This window comes from Garra rufa, chromosome 22 (genome assembly GCF_049309525.1).
Source record: "Garra rufa chromosome 22, GarRuf1.0, whole genome shotgun sequence".
NCBI classification, from domain to species: Eukaryota; Metazoa; Chordata; class Actinopteri; order Cypriniformes; family Cyprinidae; genus Garra; species Garra rufa.
The window spans coordinates 29,775,037-29,794,216 of NC_133382.1; the positions used below are offsets into that span (position 1 = coordinate 29,775,037).

Sequence of the window (19,180 nt, forward strand, 5' to 3'; positions counted from 1 at the left end):
GATTCCAGATTGTATCTCAACCAAATATTGTCATATCCTAACAAACCATACATCAATGGAAAGCTTATTTATTTTATTATTTATGATGTATAAATCTCAAATTCAAAAAATGTACCCTTATAACTGGTTTTGTGGTCCAGGGTCACGTTTTAAGATTAATTTTTATTTTTTAACAAAGCAATAAAAGCAGCAAATCCAGTTACATTATTCTCCTACGCAAATCTACTTTTATTATTTACAGACAATAATATCTAACAATAATATAATCAGCACATAACAGTATAGTAGGTGGATTGTATTATGTTAATATATCTTTATAATTCCTGTTTTTAATGAAACCTGTATACAAACACGTCTGCCTGTATCAGAGCAAATATTCATGAAGGAAGGCCCCCAGCAAGGTTTCCTTCAGTTTTAATCTGTTAGATGTCACGTAAAGAGCGTACACTTAATCAAGGCCGCTTCTGCTGCTCAGAAAGCATTCTGTAAATAAACATAGTGCGGTAATGTGGAAAGAGAGAACACTTCCCCACTACACGGTCTATTGCACCCTCTAGCTGATGAGATGTCCAGAATCCCACTGCAACAACAGAGATGACAGGAGGAGCAATTACCGCTCATTGCTGAAATCTCCATCACACTTAGGTTAATACGAAATATGCAATCCGCTGAAAAATAACTTTTAGTATAATTTTGACTATGTAAGAAACAGAGATGTGCGCTAACAGACTATAGGTATTTATAAATTGAAAATAAAAAAAAATACACCACATCCATTGGGAAACTACACCCGTTGCTGGGAGTGCCGGATATGATGTTCTGTCCAACATGTTCCAGTATTGATTTGCTGTTGAGTTACGTGTTAAGCACTGAGAGTATGCGACCTAGTCATAGATCTTCAGGACATTATTGGTCCAAAATGTATGTGGAAGGACGGCCAACCTAAGACTTTCTAATAGGAGTGGGAAGATTTAAAATATAGTGTAAGGGAAACAATTAGGAAAGGGACAGACATCTCTCTATATGCACTTAATTAATTAGTAACATTGTTTAATGCTTTTTAAAGAAGTCTTTTCTGCTCACAATGCCTGTGTTTATTTGATCAAAAGCACAGCAAAAACTGTAAAAAATAAAATAAAATAATAGAAATATTTTTACTATTTAAAGGAACTGTTTACTATTTGAATATATTTTAAAATGTCATTTATTCCTGTGATTTCAGAGCTGAATTTTTAGCATCATTACTTCAGTCACATGATCCTTCAGGAATCATTCTAATATTCTAATTTGCTGCTCAAAACATTGTTTATTAGTATTATTTTTATCTATTATTATTATTTTTGTTGTTGTTGTTAAAAAAACAGCTGAAAACAGTTGAGTAGATTTTTTTAGGTTTATTTGATGAATAGAAAGTTCAAAAGAACAGAATTTATCTAAAATAGAAATCTTTTGTAACATTACAAATGTCTTTATCAACACTTTTGATCATTTTAAAGTATCCTTGCTAAATTAAAGTATTAATTTCTATAATTTCTTTCCCAAAAATTAAAATTAAAAAAAGGAAAATTAATGGTATAGTGTATAATGTTGGAAACACTTTTTATTTCAGATAAATGCTGATCTTTGGATCTTTCTATTCATCAAAGAATCCTGAAAAATGTACTGTTTCAAATATTGATGATAATAATAATAATAATAATAATAGAAATGTTTTTTGAACAGCAAATCAGCATATTAGAATGATTTCTGAAGGATCATGTGACACCAAAGACTAGAGTAATGATGCTGAAAATTTTGTTTTTATTACAGGAATAATAAACATTTTAAAATATATTCAAGTAGAATACAGTTATTTTAAATACTAAAAATATTTCACAATTTTACTCTTTTTTTTTTTTTTTTTACTGTACTTCCGATCAAATAAATGCAGGCTTGGTGAGCAGCAGAAAATTCTTTAAAAAGCATTACAAATCTTACTGTATATATGCGACCTTGGACCACAAAACCAGTCATAATGCTTAATTTGTTAAAATATAGATTTATACAGTAATAAATAAGCTTCTCATTGATGTTTGATTTGTTAGGATAGGACGATATTTGGTCGAGATACAACTATTTGAAAACCTGGAAACAGAGGGTGCAAAAAATCTAAATATCCAGAAAATCGCCTTTAGTTGTCCAAATGGAACATGTTTCCAAATTTAATATCCTAATGATTTTTTGGCATAAAAATATGTATAGCCAATGTGTGGTTTTGTGGTCCAGAGTCACATATATATAAATTAGGTTTGAAAGCTCTCAATCTTGACGTATCATATCTGTTTTTATAAAGATCCTTTCATATGATCCTTAACGTTCTTTTCTAAATGGAGAAGCACTTTTGCACAAAGGTGAGAGATTTTCCCCCAAGGTGACATTCCCCTGAGGCCCAGCACTTTATACAGGACCTGTGATAAGACATGCCAGGCCTTTAGAGAAGAGAGAGAGGAAGAATGAGAAAGAAAGAGTTGGGGGTGGCAGTAATCCTCCCAGTGAAATAGGGCCTCCCTCGTTTCCTAGTTCCTCAGGGCGTTGATCATGTCCTTGTGTGTCTCACTCACACACACACACACACACCCACACTGAGCCCAGTAAATAGCAGCCTGCACCCCTCAAATGGAATTGTAAGGGTGGAGTTATAGAAGAAGGGGAAAGAAACCAGGGTAGAGAGGCAGCATCCAAAGTAATTTACTCCACAGATTAAAGATAACAGCATTGAGTCAATAACCACTGATCTCATTTGGAGATACACTAGGCCAGCCAGGCGCGTGGCACAGCCGTACTGCTCAGTCTATTACCATAGCTGTTGTGGCTGCCTCTCCAGACACACCGTTCTCCCGTGAGTGTGAAATCACAGCAGCCTATTGTAAAACATAGATTAGATGCATTGCTTTTTTCCACCTTTGTAGGGAGAAATCTACAGCGCAACATAATATTTCACCTAAACGAATGTGTCCTTGCTCCCCTGTGCAGCGTGCGCCTCGCTTGGCTCTAAGAAATAGGCAAAAAAAAATTGTTTAGGGACCTGTACAGTGGCTAAAACTGTGCAGGTACCACAGCAAACAGAGGTTTAAATGCATAGTTCGTCCAAAAACAAAGTTTTGTCATCATTTACTCACCCTCAGGTTGTTCCAAACCTGAATTTCTTTTCTGAAGGATGTTGCCAGTAGCCACTGACTTCCATAGTATCTGGTAATTGTTTGGTTAGCAATATTGGTACCAACATTCAAAATATCTTCTTTTGTGTTCAGCAGAAGAGAGAAACTTATACAGGTTTGGAACAACTTGAGGGTGAGAAAGTTAGGGCTGTCACTGACGATTATTTTAGTAATCGAGTAATCAGTCGATTATTCTGATGATTACTCAATTAATCGTAATCCCACGATTAAAGAGTTGCTGTTAGTCATTGACTTCCATCATTTTTTTAAGTCAATGGCTACCAGCAGCTATTTGGTTACCAACATTGTTCAAATTATCTTCTTTTGTGTTCAGCGGAAGAGAGAAACTTATACAGGTTTGGAACAACTTGAGGGTGAGAAAGTTAGAGCTGTCACTGACGATTATTTTGGTAATCAAGTAATCAGTCGATTATTCTGACAATTACTCGATTAATCATAATCCCTTGATTAAAGAGTTGCTGTTAGTCATTGACCTCCATAAATTCTTTGGAAGTCAATTAGTAATCAAGTAATCGCTCAATTATTCTGACGATTACTCAATTAATCGTAATCCCTTTATTAAAGAGTTGCTGTTAGTCATTGACCTCCATAAATTCTTTATAAGAAACTTGAGGGTGAGAAAGTTAGAGCTGTCACTGATGATTATTTTGGTAATCAAGTAATCGGTCAATTATTCTGACGATTACTCGATTAATCGTAATCCCTTTATTAAAGTGTTGCTGTAAGTCATTGACCTCCATAAATTGTTTGGAAGAAAATTAGGGCTGTCACTGACAATTATTTTGGTAATCGTGTAATCGGCCGATTATTCTGACGATTACTCGATTAATCGTAAGCATGTGATTAAAGAGTTGCCGGTAGCCATTGACTTTTATAGTATCTGGTAACTGTTTGGTTACCAACATTGGTACCAACATTCAAAATATCTTCTTTTGTGTTTAACAGAAGAGAAAAAACTAATACAGGTTTGGAACAACTTGAGGGTGAGAAAATTAGGGATGTCACTGACGATTATTTTGGTAATCCAGTAATCAGTCGATTATTCTGATGATTACTCGATTAATCGTAATCCTGTGATTAAAGAGTTGCCGTTAGTCAATGGCTACCAGCAAATGTTTGGTTACCAACATTGTTCAAAATATATTTTTTGTATTAAGCAGAAGAAAGAAACTTATACAGGTTTGGAACATCTTGAGGGTGAGAAAATTAGAGCTGTCACGAACGATTACTTTGGTAATCGAGTAATCGTTGATTATTCTGACAATTACTCGATTAATCGTAATCATGTGATTAAGGAGTTTCCAGTAGCTGTTGACTTCCATAGCATTTATGGAAGTCCATGGCTACTGGCAACTTATGGGATCACGATTAATCGAGCAATCGTCAGAATAAACGATTATTTTTGTAAGTGAGTAATCGGTTGATTATTCTGACAATTACTCGATTAATAGTAATCCCGTAATTAAAGAGTTGCTGGTAGCCATTGACTTTTTATAAATGCTATTATGGGTTGATTACGTTGATGATTAATCGAGTAATCGGATAATTATAATACTTTTTTTGTGGATGGTATAAAAATAGACCTAAGTAATCATATGGTTTTATTGGAAATAAATGTTAAATTACATAATGTATTATAAACAATAGAACTAATGTAGATTTAATTGAATCGTAGCATTTGTGAATTCACAATAGTATAAAATATCATGCAGACGGTCTAATAATGTGTTTCATGGATTCTCATACGTGGAATGTGCCATTTCCGATATTTTAGCCAATTGCTAGACACGGCAAATTGCAGTTGAGGATTTTTTTTTTTTTTATTGAGTACAAATCAATTTCTCAAATTAAATTGAGAAATCGTGACAGCCCTAGAGTAACTGATGACAGAGCGTATATTTTTGGGTGAACCATCCCTTTAAGAAGCATGTAGCAAACTAAATTTTATTCAATTAATCTTGAATGTGTTTTAATTTGGGAGAAGTGTTTAAAATGGACTTTAAAAAGGTCTTATTTACCAGAAACCAAAATGCAAAAACTAAAATCTCCTCTGTGGAAATGGAATACAAGTGCTACTCAAAAGATTTAGCATGCACTGTAAATAACATTGTGATTTTTATTTTCTCTATTCAAGCTTATTTGTCTTTACTTTTTTTATGTCTGAACAATGTTTTGTTGGTGTTGATCATTTTGAAAATGAAAAGCAAGACATAAAAAAACATACAAAGTACAAAGTCCTTTCTTTTGTAAACTTACTATACACCCTCAAGAATATTATGTGGTGACGTTTTTATATAATAGAATATAATAGGCTTTAAATCAAAATTGTTTATACCTTTTCTGAGGAGAGGAGAGAGCATATTATGTCCAGATGTGAGTCAATAACTCTGTGCTGTGTGTTGTTGAGCTATTTAAATTTATGTCCATTTTCCATATCGGGAAGGTATTTACGCTACCCTCTGACCTTAGTTTCATTTATGTGGGAGACACAATTTTAATTGACTTTGTTGCATTAAGAAAGCGGTAATTTTTTAAATAAATCTGCATTGTGTTCGGTGCTTCAAGCCATGCAAAAAAAAAAAAAAAAGTGGCAAAACGACACGTTTAGTTTGACCGCATAAACCACGCTTCCTCTCGTTAAATATCTATGCAGAACTGTAAATGAATCAGACTGAGTTAATTCATGCAAAAGACTATCATATTCTTGACTAAGGCATTTCCATCTCTATTTCAGACAATTAAACTAATCAAGCGACTATATTAGGGCTCAATCACCCATTTATTTAATTCCAGCATTTAGGCAGGGAGAGAAAACACCGTGCTGAGCATGAAATGACTGCTGAGGAGACAGTTTGCAGTCATCTAAATGAATGTGTGAGCTTGCAGATTGACAAGATGGAAGTCTTCGTCTTGCATGGACGCCGCAGTGGGCCATTAAAAGATTGCCTGTTTAATTAGCTCTGTTAATGCAGTGATTTGTAAGATGGCACCCTGGGCCAGGGGCCAGTCCACATAGCAGCAGATTTTCATCTCTCTCAATTTGATGGCACAAATGTTAATTTACTGAGAGGTCCGTTTGAGGGTGCAAACAGAATGGAGTAGAAGCTAAAAATGATTTTGTTTGGCAGTTATTTATCTATTTATTTAAATCTTGCGATAATATAATTGTTTATTTTCCATGCTTAATCCAACGGCTTAACTAGCATAGAATTATGTCAATGATAGACTCGAACTGGGTCACACCGGACAATAAGGCAATTTAATATTATATCTGCTGTTACCTCATTAACTTCCTGTCATTTAAAATTGTGTCTATTCCATGTGCTGTCTCATTGTGCAATTTTCTTCTGTCAGGGGATTTTTAAAAAATGTTTTTAAAAAAAGTCGAAGCAAAAACTGTACTCTTTGTACATAATACTATATATAGAAATATATGTGAGCACATATCGCAGTCATCTTTTATATGTATAACCTGTAGTATTAAATGTGTACTTGCTGTCCATTTCATGTAGGCTTACCGTACATTGTGAAATTCAAATCCAACTGGTACATTCTTCGCATAGCCATTGTTTTTGGACTTTAAGACTCAGTAGTTAAAGCTATGTACATAAAATAAAAATAAGTAATACTTAGCCATTTTTGTGTCTAAATAAAAGGAAAATTATAACTATCTGTGTTTAGTCTTTTCTGTTTTGCTACACTTGATGCATATGGATGTTCATTTAGTAATATACACTATTAGTCAAAAGTTTTTGAACTGTACAGTTTTTAGTCTCTTCTGCTCAATAAGCCTACATTTATTTGATTCAAAATGCAGCAAAAGCAGTAATATTGTGAAATATTTTTACTATTTAAAATAACTGCTTTCTATTTGAATATATTTTATAAATGGAATTTATTTCTGTGATCAAAGCTACATTTTTAGCATCATTACTTAGTCTTCAGTGTCACATGATCCTTCAGAAATCATTATAATATGCTGATTTGCTGTTCAAGATCATTTTTTAGTATTATTACCAATAATTAAAACAGTTGAGTACATTTTTTCAGCATTCTTTGGTGAATAGAAAGATCAGCATTTATCTAAAAATGAAGGATCATGTGACTAGTAATGACGCTAAAAATTCAGCTTTGCCATCATATGAATAAATTACATTTTAAAATATATTCAAATAGAAAACAGTCATTTTAAATATTAAAATATTTCAGAATTGTACTGTTTTTGCTGTACTTTGGATTAAATAAATGCAGTCTTGTTTCTTTAAAACAAAATTAAAATCTTACTGAAAAAACTTGACTGGTAGTGTATATATTGTATAAAATATACTTATTTTCTTGTCTGTATTTTGTTTTGTTGTCTGTAGAAGCTGTCAGTTTTGTCACTTACATAGTCGATAGCACTCAGATGTTGAAAAGGAGGCTTAGCATGTATCATGTTACAAGCGTGTTTGGCTCCCCACCAAGAGTTTTACATCTCCCTCAGTCGATTTCTGTTCATGTTTGTCAAGCAAAAACTTGAGGAGCCTCCCATGTCTGTTCCAGAGATATTACACACTCTGAGCAGAGAACAGAGGCCCATCATTGGGCGTGATCAGTATGCCGGAGCACATCTGTGTGCTCCTCCAGGGATGGGTGAAGAACTACAAAGTCATGTTAAAATTAAAGTCAGCCCGCTCCCTCTTCTGAGGCTCCTCCGCACGGCACCACATCTCCCTGAATTAGAGAGCTTCTGTCAGGATGAGAGCCCCCAGGACACCCCGGAATCTCCTCCTCCTCCTTCTCTCTCTGCTTTTCTCTTCCTGTCCGGTGGACGTCTTTTGAGCTCCGTGTCGAACATCCTCCTCAGACTACAACGATATCACCGAGTCTCTGATCAATCCGGTTCGCTCATTATGCTGAAAATTTAGCAGAAGCCCCCCCTGCTGAGCCCTATTTTCACTTCAGTTACTCTAATCCGGGATTTGGGGGATAATTCCACAATGTGTGTTTAGCGTTACACCCAAGGATTGTTTCTGATATTGAGCCGGTGCATGGAAGATAATGTAATCAGAATGTATTTTCCTTCTACATGATTTGCATTTTTATTGTATAATTAGTTTCTTTCAGATCATACAGGTCCAAAAGTCTGAGATCACAGTGAAGATCTGGGATTCAGAATCTAATTTAAACCTGGAAACTAAATTTCAGGATTTAGAAAAAAAAAAATAAAACAAACATTTATGATTAAATTGTAAATTATGATGTAAAATCAATAATTCTGCACTATTTATTGTGACACTGATCATGTGACCTCTGTACGTACATACATACATACATAGGATTTTTGTCAATTTGTGTCTTCTAAATATGCTTATAATAGAATTTGTAATATATATATATATATATACACACAGTTGAAGTCAAAAGTTTACATACACCTTGCTGAATCTGCAAAATGTTAATTATTTTACTAAAATATGAGGTATTATACAAAATGCATGTTATTTTGACTTGAATAAGATATTTCACATAAATGACATTTAAATTGTCCACAAGAGAAAATAATAGTTGAATTTCTAAAATGACCCCATTCAAAAGTTTACATACACTTGAATCTTAATACTGTGTTGTTACCTGAATGATCCACAGCTGTTTTTTGTTGTTGTTGTTGTTGTTTTTGGTTTTGTTTGTTTTGTTTTGTTTTGTTTAGTGATTCGAATTTTTAGTTTTTTTTTTCAGCATTTGTGTGTATTTAAACCCTTTCCAACAATGACTTTATGATTTTGAGATCCATATTTACACATTAAGGACAACTGAGGGACTCATATGCAACTTCTGTAGCTTCTGAAGGGCAGTGCTAAATGAAAAAAATGATATTTAGGCAAAAAAAATTAATAAATGTACCCATCTTCATTCTGTTCAAAAGTTTTCACCCCCAGCTCCTAATGCATCATGTTTCCTTCCGAAGCATCAATTAGCATTTGAACTTTCTGTAATACTTGTATATGAGTCTCTCAGTTGTCCTCAGTGTGAAAAGATGGATCTCAAAATCATACAGTTATTGTTGGAAAGGGTTCAAATACACAAAAATGCTGAAAAACCAAAAAAAATTGTGGGACCTAAAGGATTTTTCTGAAAAATAGTGGGCAGTTTAACTGTTCAGGACAAATAAGGCACTCATGAACAACTATCACTAAACAAAAAACACAGCTGTGGATCATTCAGGTTACAAAGTGTATGTAAACATTTAAACAGGGACATTTTTATACATTTTATAAATTATGTTCTCTTGTGGACTATATGTAAACATCTTTTATGTGAAATATCTTATTAAGGTCAGTACTAAGATTCTGCAAGGTGTATGTAAACTTTTGACTTCAACTGTATATATATATATATATATATATATATTAGTAGTAGTAGTAGTAGTAGTAATAAGTATTAATATTATTAGTATTTCGTAGGATTTTTTACTGTTGGATTTTTCCTTACAATTGATATGCTGGTAATATAATTTGAAATAAAAAAAATATTGTTGTTATTATTACTAGAAGTAGTTCAAAGAATCGTTCGGTTATTTTATTTATTTATTTATTTTCTTAAAACTGACATCCTTATTGTCAAACGGAAATATTAAATAATTCAAATTCGAAAAAGAAGCATTTTCACTAATCTCAGATTTTTGGGGTCTCAGACTTTTAGTCCCCATTGTACTGTATGTGCATGTTAAACAGCATAAAATGCATATGAATTTATGTTTTCTCTATTTCTCTTGCCTTTCTAGTAAATATAAAGAAAGAAGACAACAGAGAAGAGCATCAGCTAAAAAGGAACAAAAAGGATCAAGGAAGAAAAGTGTCAATGAAAAAAAAACATACAAAAAGAAGTTAAGAGGAAATCCTTACACCGAGGCTGTCAGGAGAAGGCATTATATATCTCTGTGGGGACGCGAGACTGACGCAGCCAAGCTGTGGATGAAAAGAGGGGTTAGCTTTCACCTGGGACAGCCTTTCGGGGTGGAGGAGAGGAGAGGTCGTCATAAAACTTTTTATTTTTCTAAACTTTTTTAAGTTTATGGTTTCAAAAAGATGAAAAAGATGAGTGTATATATCTATATAGCGATATATATGTATGTATAAATATGTTACAAAAAAGAAGAGAAGAAGAAAAAAAATAGTACAAAACTAGCAACAGAGTGATGAGTTAGTGCTGTAGGAGGGGGGGCGGGGGGTGTACACGTTGGTCCTTCACACCCCCCACCCCCCTCCCACCGCAGACCTCCTTGTCCGGCCTGCGCTAGGAGGGTCGAGGAGGCCGGGCAGAGAGGCTGAAGACCCACCAGACACGATTCCATGTGGCCCCTCTTCATCCAAAGCCCTTGAATATATGGCACAGCTGGGTCTTCCATCAGTAGGTTTTTGTCGTGGGTTGAACCGCATCGCTTCCTCGGCCTTTAGTCGCGAACGTAGGGAGCTGTTCTTCATCCCGTCTAGATGTAGGCAGACAAACTTGCATGGGACTCCAAAATTTCAGTCTTACATCAGGTCTCTATTCAGGTGTCGCATGGAACGGGACGAGAGAAGACACTGTAAATAAACCACCAGAGCCCAGTCGGTCTGAAGTAGGGAATGCGCTGTCATCCCGCTGTTGTTTGTAGCACAATACGAAGCGGCCCGCCGGCAGGTTTTACTGGGATGTGTGCGTGTGCGTGCGTGCGTGCGAGAGAGAGAGAGAGAGCGTTGTTGTGTGCGAGTGGTTACGGGCGGAAGGGGGCTTTATAGAGTCGTGTTGGGTCGCGGCGGCCCCGGAGCCCAGGGCTACCAAAAAGCATTTCATTGTAGTGTTGTGGAGGTGGCCGTGCTGTGTAGTAAACACTTTTGTATGTGGTGTCATGAGGCTACAAATTAAGAAAATTGGAGCTGTCTTCTCGGTATTGTCACGGGAGTTTCACTATCCATCTTGAAAATGGGTTCCTGCCCGCTGCGGGGTGGAAAACGACGTGCCAGTTTAGTCATAGGGTTGCGAGCAAAGTTTTATTAAAAATCGATTACCTTTATACTTCTAATGAGCTCCATTTCAGTGACACATCCTTATATATTTAAACGTTGTACTAATTACATGCTGCTCAGCGTGGTCAAACGTCGATTGTAGCCATTTACTAATGTTGTATTATTGTATTACCAGTATGAAAAACATTTATATATGGATATATCTATTTGTGACTTTGCGACCCTTCAAAAAGGATTGTACCTTTTTTCGTTTCTCGATGGTGGTCCAGGTTTCTTTTCGGCGGCGATTTATGCAAGTACTGAGAGATTTTCACTTGTGTGGCGTTGTTTCCGTTTGTCTGTATCTTTGGTTCAGCTATTGAATGTAATTCAACTTTTTATGTACATGTCTTTGTTTTTTAAGCGGTACTTTGTAAATGTGGACATGGTAAACCGAGTCTTCGCTCTGAAGCCGGACCCGACGGAGATATTGTACGGTCCAGCTGACACCTCTCTTTTATAACAGGAGCACTCCAGCTGGCCGACGGACATTATCACGACCCTGCAGGACAATGGCAGAAAAGACATAAACCGATCGGATGAGACCGAGCAGAATTATGCTCTTTGGTTTTTATCGACAACCACTTTCCTTTGTCTCTCTTTTTTTTCCTTTATGCAAAAGGTGAACAGTTGACCCACATTAAAAAGAGGTGTCACTCTATAATCGATGTTGAAAACGGCAGTATGTTCTCCTGGGAAAGAAACGTTGTTGGGTTGCCTAAAAATGTGCTTCATTTGATAACATCTCAATTTACTGATTTTATTCAGGTCGACATTTTCATATTTAACAGGACTGAATCAACCTGACGAATGCAAGTGGGTCAGATCAGGAAGAAACACGTCTATCAAATAGCAACTGCACGTTTTCATGCTTTTTACAGTGTGTGTTTTGCCTCAGTGAGAAGGAATGGTACATTTACTAGATAGCCCACCTCAACAGACAGCATTTCCAAGCTTTGCAAAATCATGCGCTTCCTCGGACTCAGGTGTTACATGACAGAACTGATGTGTTCCCTTCCATAGGTAATGATGTTACTCTTCCTTGCTGCATTTCTTCCTCTCAGAACAAAATGTTTTCTACAAAGCTGGTGACTCCTATCTCAGCGACTGTGCTACTCTGTTACCCGAAGGATCGTGGAAAATAGTTTGCGACGGGAACCTCGGCAAAGACGTGTTGTTTCAGGGACTCTAAAAAACCGAGTGGCGGATTCTGCTCTGGAAGAGATTGTGACTGAACAACCTAACAAAAAGATGTCAATTCTACAGAGATCCGAGACCTCTGGGTTTATTTCTTTGCTTTAGTCCGTATGAGACATTACTTGTTTACATGTCCTGGTTTTTTCGACCCTGCTGTGAGGTGTATGTCAGCTTTTGCACTGTATTCTTTGGCTTGTTGTCTTCCCTCGACTCTCTGTTTCCTCTCAAACAGCCCATTAACCTGAGCACCAAAGTCATTCGCCGTCTTCCTCGACCCAAAGCAGAGAACCAATGCAAACTGTAGTCTGCTTATAGTCTCTACGATGAAACTCAAGCGCATGTATCTGCCACTTGTTCCTCCATCCGAAACGTCCTTCAAATCTACACTGGTCGTCTGCTCTAGATGCTAGGGCAGGTGTAAGACCAGCTATGCAGCTCACCTGTGTCTGCACAGTTCCCTTGAACTTCATTCAAACACAGTCAAGCCAATGGAAATGACAAACTTATCTTGGCAATTGCTTTTCCCGACACAAAAAAGGAAAAAACGAACTCCTGCCAACATGATTTTCCTCATCGTCATTGCCAGATCCCCGAAGCACAAGAGTTTGAATGGAAGTCAAGTTAGTCGTCTCAGTGATAGTTACCCTCCATGTAGCGTGTATGTGCGCGTGTATGTACGTGCGTGTGTGCTTCCAGCCCCTTTGTTTTCTACTGAAAATATACAAAAGCTACTTCCTCTGTCATCTCAATATAAAATGTATTATATTAAAGGTTCTCTTCATGTGCAACACAAGCTCTACGCAACAACAAATCTATCATTTGGGGTTTTCTTTTGTTCCTTTTCCTTTTCTTTCATTCTTTTTCAAATTTTGAAGTTGTTCCAAATACATAAGCGTGAAAACAAAAAACTAAAGAAAAAAAAAGAAACCAATATAAAGTATTCTATTTAAAATGAAATGACAAACTTCTGCTGTCCTGGATCTGTACTCTAAATTTCAGTTTTCTTTCTGTATGCATCCAATGTGCTTCAAACAACCAGTACTGTTTATTAATGAAATCATTATATTATTATGATTATGATTATTATTATTACTATCATGATTAATATGGTTATAAATAAATATTTCTTTCTTCAATAACAGAGACTCAAATCTCTGAGCTTGGCATGTTTATGTGGCATTTCCTGTACTGCATGTACACTAAACATATTCATATAACAATATACACTGTGTACATAATCACTCACCTTGTTTTATCATACATAGAGTGGTTTAGTCACACATAATGTGTAATTAGTCTCTATGGCATGTTTTTCAAAATAAGCCTGATGTTACTGAATTAGTAGGCAACATAAGCCATTCATAAATTACAGAGAATGTCAAACCACACATAAATCCATTGTATCCAACTTCAAATACTTCTCATTGTTTTCACAATTCATCATAGTCAAAGACAGGCAAAGTAAATCATGCTGATTAATACAAAACTAGCTTATTGAAGGGATTGTACCAACTGATTACAGTTAATTGTTATTGAAGTATAATGCTAAGATAAAGACAAAGACAAACGTCTGCACTCATTAAGACAGCTACTTGTTTTCTTTTGGAATTAATTGGTATTTTAAAATGTAAATGAGTCGATGCCTCACTCATTAAGATCCTAAATGGATCAGTGTTTTTGAACAAATCCAGTGAATTACTAAATAACTCACTCATAAAGATGGTGAAATGTTTTGAATCAGAGTGTTTGAATGAATCAAATGAGTGTATGATTCAAATGACTCAATCATAAAGACGTTTGTCGCCATGTACTGGAAATTTCTATTATTAACACATACTGACTCGATCTGCTTGAAAAACACAGAACCAAATTGGAGGACCTGAACAATAAAAGGTATAAATTAGATACCTTTTGTTCAAATTTCAAGGGGGCATTGGATGCCCATTTTACACAAGTTGGTATGATTCTTCAGGGTTTTCATGAAATGTCTATTGGTTAAATAGTTAATAGTTAAAACAACACCCTTTTTACCTCGTCAAAAACTGCTCTGTTCACAGCTAGCCATTTTGGTGCATGTCTCTTTAAATGATGAGCTCTGCTCACCCCGCTCTTCTTCTGTTTTTTGTGTATTTAGTGTCAAATTAACATCAAAAACAGTCTAATAGTCTAATACTGGCTGATGGCGGGAATATGCTAATACAGGACAATCCTTCAGTGGTGGGTGGGGCCTGAGCGGTATGACATCATACTGCTCAGAAAATCAAAACGGCTTGATAATTGAGACTGTTTAGGTTTATGGGGATAAAAAAGGAGCGAATGGATTTTTATCATTGTAGGGTAGTACACTGTAAAAGGTTTTCACCAGATTCAACTTAAAAACTTAAGTTCAGCAGTTGCCTTAAAATTTTAAGTTAAATCACCTTAAAACTACAAGTCATTTTAACTCAAATAAAATAAAATTAGTTGATTTAACTTGACATTTTAAGGCCACTGCTAAACTTAAGTTTTTAAGTTGAAACTGGTGAAAACTTTTTACAGTGTAGGTCCACACACTATTACGACATTTATATGCAAACACCATGTAAAAGTGAATTTTGCATCCAGTTTCCACTTTTAAGTTCTATTATGTCCTTTCTCACCTTTTTCAGACAAGGCATTGGTTCCTAAATACAGTGAATCAAATATTAACAATGACTGACTGGAAATAAATGGCATTTAAAAGTAACCTTTGACCTTCTAGGTTGAAAAACATTTATATTTGACCCGATTCGTCGTTGTAGCTCCTCCGTATGTATCACTGCCAGTGTTAAGTTGTAGAATTGAGAGTGAAAGGGATGATGGGAGTTCTAGGCCAATTTGTCTTTTGTTCCCTTAGGGCCACAAGACAAAGTGGCCCTGTCCATCTCCACAATGATCATTTACCTACACAAAGCAAACGCACCATCGATCCCACTCGCACCCTACAAAACAGCACAAAGATGTTCACATACCTACGCTAACGAACAGCTTTCCACCTCCAGCATTGATCCCATGGTTCAGTACTTTGTCATTCCCTCATTACACAGGCTATGGAAGGTCTCGTCCAATCAAAGAAGACTTTACACCTCGTCTGGAGGTCACCAGAGGAACCTCTTGGAAAAGGAACAAATACGAAGATTGCTCTGGAAGAACAATACAAAGAGGCACAAAGCTTTTATTTTTATCTCTTTGTCTCTTTCGAATGCCGGTATTTTTATTTGTTTTCAAAGAAAGATGTCAAACCTTTAGCTGCTTTGAAATGCAGACCTTCAGGATCCAGCTTTGGCAATAGGTTCATGAAACAGGAAAGAAAGGAAAATTTAAATTACAATTAAACACACACACCTTCACTAATAGTTTTAACTAATAAAGACACAAGAGGCAGACAGTTCAAGCATCTTGACATTTCTCCATCCCTTCCTGCAAAATAAATAAATAAATAAAAACAGGTCCACATGGAATTTTGTATCCAATCATCAAAACCCGCTGTCACCTTTGCCTATGTAGAATTCATCCATTCATGGCCTGGTTGAAGACTTGGTTCAGTCTAGCCTTACATTATGACTGACAGGCTTGAAACGCAAAGTTTCAGACACTACCCTAACCCTGCCAGCGGGAAACAAAAGCTGCCTTTCCCAGGATGAAAGCTATTAAGAGTACATGCTAGCTTGCCCCCTGTGCTCTGCAAGACTTGTGTTAATTACACATGAATATCGCATGTAACAACAGGCTATATCCTTTCATCTGAGCTCGGCGCAAGAGAGAGCCAAGCGACGGAAGAGGGAAAAAAATGGCAAAGCATTAATACTAATCACTGGTGCGGTAAATTAATTTTGGATTGCTTCTCTGGGTTCGTACAAAATTGTTTTGTTGAGGGGAAAAAGGAGATTAAAGCTTTAATTATACTTGGTAATTCATTCCACAAAATAAATCCCCCCTTTTTAAAGGGTCTCTTTCGATGCGGTAATGTGATGTCTGTCACAAGGCAGGGTTATAATGAGACCCAACAGACGAGGTGTTCACCCATTTCTCATTTTAAATTGAGCAGTAGTATCTTCCGACGCCCCTCCCTATCTGACAGACCGGTTCAACTCTCATAACCCCATCCTGATGCCATTGGTTAAGGAATTTCCTGTAATAATCACATGGTTTAGAATCATCACTTTACCAAAAATTAATTTTGAAAAAATCAAAGGAATCTCCAATATGGTCTCATTTAAGGATTTTAAAGATATATTCATATAAAGGCAGTGGTTCTCAATGTCTCAGTGGGCAATTGTGGACACAAGGAACTCAACAAAGAACAGAACATTTTCAATCAAATAGATATTAAACAATTTTGCATGTACTTAATGCAGCCTTAAAAATACAGAAAAAACAATAGTGTTTTGAAATATTATTATCTTAAAATAATGGGTTTCTATTTTAATATATTTTAAATATATAATTTATTTCTGTGATGCAAAGCTGAATTTTCATCAGCCATTACACCAGTCTTTAGTGTCACATGATCCTTCAGAAATCCTTCCACTATGCTGATTAATTATTTTTATTATCAATGTGATTCTTTTTTCAGGATTCTTTGATGAATAAAAAGTTTTAAACAACAGCATTTATTTAAAAAAAAAAAAATTTCTAACAACGTAAGTCTTTGCCATCACTTCTTATCAATTTAACTCTTTCTTGGTGAATAAAAGTATTAATTTTTTTTAATTTTAAAAGAAAGAATTAAAAATACTGACCACAAACTTTTAAATGGTAGTTTAAATTGTTACAAAATATGGACCACAAAACCAGTCATAAGGTTAAATTTTACAAAACTGAGATGTATACATCATATGAAAGCTCAATAAATAAGCTTTCTATTGATATATGGTTTGTTAGGATAGGACAAGATTTGGCCGAGATACAACTATTTGAAAATCTGGAATCTGAGGGTGCAAAAAAATCAAAATACTGAGAAAATCACCTTTAAAGTTGTCCAAATTAGGTTCTTAACAATGCATATTACTAATCAAAAATTACATTTTGATATGTTTACAGTAGGAATTTTTCAAAAAATCTTCATGGAACATGATCTTTACTTAATTTCCTAATGATTTTTGGCATAAAAGAAAAATCAATAATTTTGACCCATACAATGTATTTTTGGCTATTGCTACAAATATACCCCAGCGACTTAAGACTGGTTTTGTGGTCCAGGGTCACATATTTTAAATAAATGCTGTTCTTTTTAACCTTTTATTAATTAAAGAATCCTGAGAAGAAGAAAAAAAACAGGTTCGAACAAAATATTAAGCAGCACAACTGTTTTCAACATTGATAATAAATCAGCATATTAGAATGATTTCTGTAGGATCATGTGACACTGCAGACTGGAGTAATAATGCTAAAAATTCAGCTTTGCATCACAGGAATAAATTAGCTATTTTGCATTAAAAAATCATATTTAAACAATATTACAGTTTTTTTTCTAGGTTTTTTGATTAAATAAATATAAGACAAATCTTACTGATTCCAAACAAAAAGTTATTTTCTTTAAAAATGAAGTTAAACATTTGCAAGGAATATTAATAAAGTAAGTGTTAGCCTACTATGACTTTTTTTTTTTTTTAAATAGTGATAAAACACATTTTTGGCTGATTTAAAAGTTTGAGCATTAATGGCTTTTCACAAAATTAGAAAAGTCATTGCAAAACACTTTGCAATAAATGTAAAAAATTCTAATTGTGTAATTGTTTCTTTAAAGTGATGGCAAAAGAACAGTTGGGTGAAATGTTTTGCAAATTTTACAGTTATAGATATATAAGTTATAAATCATTTTAAAAGAAACAAAATATGAAAAATATACTTAAAACTCTGTTGGAAAGAATAATGTTTTGTCACAGAAGCCAGAATTTGTTCATTGAATTTATATTTCCAAAATCTTAGACAGTTTTTTAAAAAGCTACTACATAAAAAGACTGGTAAATGAAAAAGTTAGAGCTGTCATATGGGGAAGGAAGACTCCCCAACCTCGCACTAAAATAGGGTTCGCAACAAACGCGAGAGCCAATAAGATTCGCGTGCAGTTTCTACTTTGCCCTGTTCACCTTAGCGCACTTGCTGAGTCTACATAAACAAAGTTCTTATGCACACACCAGATTCGTACGGTGCCCGCCAGGGGACACCTTCGGTTCACTTATGTTTGTCGTGGCCACAACATAATATCATGTTCCCACGAGTTTATATGTCGTGGCCACGACAAACATAAGTGAACCGAAGGTGTCCCCTGGCGGGCACCGTAGATTCGAATGCAATTCTAATTCAACGTTAAACAACCTTCGGTTGCTTTTATAAACAAAGCAATTTGAATTATATTAGAAGCCTTTAACTGTAGTTCACAAATATTTTAACTACATTTATGGTACTTTTATGCACGTTTTGGAGCTTGACAGTTACAATCACACCATTCATCATCCCTCACCTTGAGTTTCATCGAGTAATCGGTTGATTATTCAAGAAATTAATCAAGTAATCGGACAATTAAAATTATACAATTTAAGTGAACAATAGCCTTTAATATTACTTAAAATACATATATAATAGCAATGACGCAGTAATAAGTAGTTTAAATAAAGTATCAAAAGCAAGTAATCACATGATTTTTACTAAACAAAACTGGTCAAACTGAATTAATAAACAACAGAGCTTAGAATTTAGGCTACATCCCAGCAAACA

At 35.1% G+C, this 19,180-nt stretch overlaps 1 protein-coding gene across 3 annotated transcripts in view; it reads left to right on the forward strand.

The window, feature by feature from the left end:
* Nucleotides 1-13,581, forward strand: part of rbfox3a (RNA binding fox-1 homolog 3a) — a 533,508-nt gene extending 519,927 nt beyond the window's left edge. For all 3 annotated transcript variants that reach the window (XM_073827724.1, XM_073827726.1, XM_073827725.1), the window contains one exon: nucleotides 9,982-13,581. In XM_073827724.1, coding sequence (XP_073683825.1) covers nucleotides 9,982-9,984 — 3 coding nt within the window. In that variant the 3' untranslated portion in view covers nucleotides 9,985-13,581. The remainder of the gene's footprint in view (nucleotides 1-9,981) is intronic.
* Nucleotides 13,582-19,180: the final 5,599 nt, after the last annotated feature.